The 6,000-nt window shown below is 43.4% G+C and overlaps 1 protein-coding gene across 4 annotated transcripts in view; it reads left to right on the forward strand.

Moving 5' to 3' along the window:
• Positions 1-6,000, forward strand: part of MID2 (midline 2) — a 231,955-nt gene that overhangs the window by 167,284 nt on the left and 58,671 nt on the right. For all 4 annotated transcript variants that reach the window (XM_058196559.1, XM_058196562.1, XM_058196560.1 and 1 more), the window contains exon 4: positions 812-919. In XM_058196559.1, coding sequence (XP_058052542.1) covers positions 812-919 — 108 coding nt within the window. The remainder of the gene's footprint in view (positions 1-811; positions 920-6,000) is intronic.

Raw genomic sequence — 6,000 nt, forward strand, 5'->3', positions numbered from 1 at the left:
AATTAAATCTTCTTCTGTTGGTGGGTTCTCCTTCTTCCAATTTTGCGCGTAAAAAAAAAAAAGCCTCTGATGATCACAAGGCAAATTGTTCCACTCACAGTCTCCTGGTGATTGGCCCAAAGTCAGAGAGTTGGCTTTCATGCCTAAGGCAGGACTAGAACTCACTGTCTCCTGGTGATTGGCCCAAAGTTACCCAGCTGGTTTTCATGCCTAAAGTGGGACTAGAACTCCCTGTCTCCTGGTGATTGGCCCAAAGTCAGAGAGTTGGCTTTCATGCCTAAGGCAGGACTAGAACTCCCTGTCTCCTGGTGATTGGCCCAAAGTCAGAGAGTTGGCTTTCATGCCTAAGGCAGGACTAGAACTCCCTGTCTCCTGGTGATTGGCCCAAAGTCAGAGAGTTGGCTTTCATGCCTAAGGCAGGACTAGAACTCCCTGTCTCCTGGTGATTGGCCCAAAGTCAGAGAGTTGGCTTTCATGCCTAAGGCGGGACTAGAACTCCCTGTCTCCTGGTGATTGGCCCAAAGTTACTCACCTGGTTTTCATGCCTAAAGTGGGACTAGAACTCCCTGTCTCCTGGTGATTGGCCCAAAGTCAGAGAGTTGGCTTTCATGCCTAAGGCGGGACTAGAACTCACCGTCTCCTGGTGATTGGCCCAAAGTCAGAGAGTTGGCTTTCATGCCTAAGGTGGGACTAGAACTCATGGTCTCCGGCTTTCCACACTCTTATAGCATTTGCTATAGACATGACATAGTCCTCACTCAGCTCCATTCTTACCTGTTTCTCCTTCCCTTCCCTTCTCTCTCCTCTTTAGGTCAACACAGCCATGCATGAGGCCAAACTGATGGAGGAATGCGATAAGTTAGTGGACATCATCCGCCAGCGTAAGCAAGTGATCGCTGTCAAGATCAAAGAGACAAAGGTAGGACAGCGATACTGTTAGGAGACGGGTGGGTTGGAGTGGTTAATGGAAGCCCACTTTTTTTGGCTATTTTTGAGTATTTAAAATACTCAAAATTTTAAAGGCCAGCTGTTCTGTTGTGGTGGTAGAAACCCGGGGCCCTATGTGGCTGGCAAACTAACTCCCTTTATGAATTTATAGACTACTTTCCAGACGATCCAACTCTTCCATTGTTCCAATTGTGCAACAATAATAGCATCAGCATTGAGACTTATATACCCCTTAAAAACTGGAAGTTTTTAAGAAGAGATTGGACAACTCTTTGTCTGCGGTGGTGTAGGATTTCCTGCCTAAGCAAGAGGTTGGACTAGAAGACCTCCAAGGTCCCTTCCAACTCTGTTATTCTATTCTAAATGGTAAGCTTTTGTTGTCCTGAAGGTTTCTTAGTCCAACCCAGGGGTGAAATCCAGCAAGTTCTGGAGAACCGGTAGCGGAAATTTTCAGCAGTTCGGAGAACCGGTAGCGGAAATTTTGAATAGTTTGGAGAACTGGCAAATACAACCTCTGGCTGGTCCCAGAGTGGGGTGGGAATAGAGATTTTGCAATATCCTTCCCTCAGGAGTGGGGAGGTAATGGAGATTTTACAGTATCCATCCCCTGGAGTGGGATGGGAATGGAGATTTTGCAGTACCCTTCCCCTGCCATGCCCACCAAGCCACGCCCACCAAGCCACACCACATCCACCATGCCACACCACTCCCACCGAGCCACGCCCACAGAACTAGTAGTAAAAACAAATTGGATTTCACCACTGGTCCAACCCGCTGCTCAAGCAGTAGACCCTCTATATCATTCAGACAAATGGCTGTCCAGACTCTTCTTAAGAATCTCCACCGATGGAGCACCCATAACTTCTAGAACAGTGGTAGGTTGCTACCGGTTCACCCCGGTTCGGGAGAACCGGTAATAGCAGCGGCGGGAGGCTCCACCCACCTGCCCGGACATCGTCAAATAGGATCTGCGCATGCGCAGAAGTGGCGTGAGCAAAGCAAGCACGCGCGTGCGAGCTAGCAAACTGGTAGCAAAGGTAAGTGAAACCCACCCCTGCTCCAGAGGCAAGTCGTTCCACGAATGAACTGTTCTGTCAGGAAATTTCAACCTTAGTTCTAGATTGCTTCTCTCCTTGATTACCGTAGTTTCCATCCACTGCTTTCTCCAGAAAGGATAAGGCGGGACACTTCCTTGAGGACTTCCTCCTTGCAGGGTTTGACCAAAGAGGCATTTTTGAGATGTTTGGGTGGGGGGAAGGGGTACATTAAAATCTGCTTCACATTTTACCATGCTCCTCTCACCAGGCATTGGAGCTCCCTCTCTTTCTGACTCTTTCTTTCCCCCCCCCCATCCCTTCCTGTCTCCGGATCATCTTCTTGATGAGTTTGGGCATAAATGAACCATCCATCAACCCATTAAATCTCAGCAGGAAAGTCATTTCCTTGTGCAAACAGCTGTTTGAAGCCAGGTCTGCCTGCTGTTTGCTGGAAATGAGCACCTTTCTTTTCCATAGCATTTTCCGGTAATGAAGAAGGAAGGAGAGCGGAGAAAGATTGGCAGGAACGGGAGCTACCTGCAGATTTTGGCAGGGTAGGAGAAAGGAGGCTGCTAATTGTTCTGCACAGCTGCATTGTGCTTAACTTCCCGCTGAAGAAAACCCAGAAGATATCCCTTTCTTAGGAGAACAAAGCTTCTGCTATGCAGGAAGAGTCAACTTGTCCAAGAATACAAGTGCTATTCTTGGAACCAGGTTGGACTGCTTGTCCATGAATTCTAGGGGACCCCAATCTCTTTGGTCTAGGGGCACCTTTAACATTTTTTAAAAAAAATATGTGTCCCAAAATAGCTTCATGGGAAGATTGGCCATTCACAAGACAACTGTCCTGAGGGGTATAACAAACCACAAAATGCTGATTTAATCAATCAGTCAAAATAGAGCTGGAAGGAACCTTCTAGTCTTCTAGTCCAGGGGTCTCCAACCTTGGCAACTTGAGTAATTCTGGGAGTTGAAGTCCTCCAGGCTTAACGTTGCCAAGGTTGGAGACCTCTGTTCTAGTCCATTCTCCCTGCTCAAACAGGAGACCCTATTACTTCAGATAGTCCAGTCTTTTCTTTAAAAACCTCCAGTGATGAAGCACCTGCAACTTCTACTATTTTAGGTTTAAATTTTGTTTAATATTTAATATTTTTAAATATATTTAATTTACTAGAAGACAAATTGAGGGGAGTTCTCCCTCATCTTTCAGGTCACTAGAACGTTCTATATTACTCCTGCCTGCTTGGGTCGATTATTAGAATAGAACAGGGGTGTCCAAACTTGGCCCCTTGAAGAGTGGTGGACTTTAACTCCCAGAATTCCCAAGCCAGCATGAGCTATAAATATGAGCAAGTTGCTGGCAGGGGAATTCTGGGAGTTGAAGTCCATCACTCTTCAAGGGGCCAAGTTTGGACATCCCTGGAATAGAATATCAGAGTTGGAAGGGACCTTGGAGGTCTTCTAGTCCAACCCCCTGCCAAATGGTTATTCAACATCTTAAAAACTTCCAGTGTTGGAGCATTTACAATCTCTGGAGACAAGTTGTTCCACTGATTAATTGTTCTAACTGTTAGGAAATTTCTCCATAGTTCTAGGTTGCTTCTCTCCTTGATTATGTAGTTTCCACCCATTGCTTCTTGTCCTGCCCTCAGGTGCTTTGGAGAATAGCTTGACTCCTTCTTCTTTGGGGCAGCCCCTGAGATATTGGAACGCTGCTATCATGTCTCCCCTAGTCCTTCTTTCCATTAAACTAGACATACCCAGTTCCTCAACCGTAAATTTTAGCCTCCAGTCCCTTAATCATCTTTGTTGCTCTTCTCTGCACTCTTTCTAGAGTCTCAACTTATTATGGGCCCATTTTAAGGCATGTAGACACCCACAATTTTCACTTTCTAAAAATGCCTCTAGAGCTTACTCAAGACCCAGAAGCGTTCTTGTGAATAAAAGTGATGCTAGAAACTTGCCCAGTAGGTTAGTCTGACTTTGCAACAAGCATCCTTCAGATTTGAAATGAAAAGAAGCTTTTTGAAATGTTAAATTCTAATGGACTATGGTGAGTCTGAAGGAACACTCCATTATTTGGGTTCATGACTCTCTAAGTCACAAAAGTTCTCTAGGTCTGTTTAATCACTTTCTTCCTGACTCCATGTTTTGGAAGTGAAGAGTTCAAGGATTGAACCAAGAAACCTTCAGCCAATAAAGCATGCCCCCCCCCCACACTTGGTTGGTTAGAAATCCTCCTCCATTTTTTGCTCATTCTCTGCTGGATTTTGTCGTTGCTGTCTGTTCAGCTTTGCTGTAAATGGCCTTGGGGGACATTGTCAATCTTTTTTTGTTCTTTCCATCCTTACTCTGCAGCTTCCAACATTGGGGAGTTTAAAATTCACATTATCCTTGAAACCAGAGTGGGTTCTAGCATCTTGTTGGAATGAACAGCCACACAATGATGTTGAGACTCTAGAAAGAGTGCAGAGAAGAGCAACAAAGATGATTAGGGGACTGGAGGCTAAAACATATGAAGAACGGTTGCAGGAACTGGGTATGTCTAGTTTAATAAAAAGAAGGACTAGGGGAGACATGATAGCAGTGTTCCAATATCTCAGGGGCTGCCACAAAGAAGAGGGAGTCAAACTATTCTCCAAAGCACCTGAAGGCAGAACAAGAAGCAATGAGTGGAAACTGATCAAAGAAAGAAGCAACTTAGAACTAAGGAGAAATTTCCTGACAGTTAGATCAATTAATAAGTGGAACGACTTGCCTGCAGAAGTTGTGAATGCTCCAACACTGGAAATTTTTAAGAAAATGTTGGATAACCATCTGACTGAGATGGTGTAGGGTTTCCTGCCTGGGCAGTGGGTTGGACTAGAAGGCCTCCAAGGTCCCTTCCAACTCTGTTGTTATATATATATTATATATATTATACAACACCCCTGGCCAGAGCCTCTTTTTAATTAGTTTAAAGGCATGTTTCGCCAACTGTGACAAGATAGCAGGAGTAACCTAGACTGGAACATAAGATCTGACATCAATTCAATTGTCGCTGGCTGTAAATGTACAATTCCATTGCAAGATATTTATTTATTTATTTATTTATTTATTTATTTATTTATTTATTTATTTATTTATTTATTTATTTATTTATTTATTTATTTATTTATTTATTTATTTATTTATTTATTTATTTATTTATTTATTTATTTGTCAAACACAACAGTATATATAAGTATAAGCATGAAATAACCATGTGAATTGGATACAATCAAAGGAAACATTAGGACAGGAACGGTAGGCACGCTGGTGCTCTTATGCCGGCCCCTTACAGACCTCTTAGGAATGGTGAGAGGTCAACAGTAGATAGTCTTTGGTTAAAGTTTTGGGGATTTTGGGAAGAGACCACAGAGTCAGGTAGTGCATTCCAGGCATTAACAACTCTGTTACTGAAGTCATATTTTCTGCAATCAAGATTGGAGCGGTTCACATTAAGCTTAAATCTATTGTGTGCTCGTGTATTGTTGTGATTGAAGCTGAAGTAGTCTTCAACAGAAAAGACATTGTAGCAGATGATTCTATGAGTTATACTCAGGTCATGCCGAAGACGGCGGAGTTCTAAATTTTCTAAACCCAGGATTTCAAGTCTGGTGGCATAAGGTATTTTGTTGTGGTCAGAGGAGTGGAGAACTCTTCTTGTAAAATATTTCTGGACACGCTCAATTATATTATTGTCCGAAATGAGGTGTGGGTTCCAGACAGGTGAGCTGTATTCGAGAATTGGTCTAGCAAATGTTTTGTATGCTCTGGTTAGTAATGTAGTGTTTTTGGAGAAGACATTACGCCAGATTAAGTTTACAACTCTTAAAGCCTTTTTGGAGATGTAGTTGCAGTGGGCTTTGGCACTTAGATCGTTTGATATGAAAACTCCAAGGTCTTTGATGGAGTGAGGGTCATCTACAAGGTCATGTCCATCAAGCTTGTATTTATTGTTCTGATTCTTTTTTCCAATGTGTAAGACAGAGCA

Source organism: Ahaetulla prasina, chromosome 11, assembly GCF_028640845.1.
Source record: "Ahaetulla prasina isolate Xishuangbanna chromosome 11, ASM2864084v1, whole genome shotgun sequence".
In the NCBI taxonomy this organism is placed as follows: domain Eukaryota; kingdom Metazoa; phylum Chordata; class Lepidosauria; order Squamata; family Colubridae; genus Ahaetulla; species Ahaetulla prasina.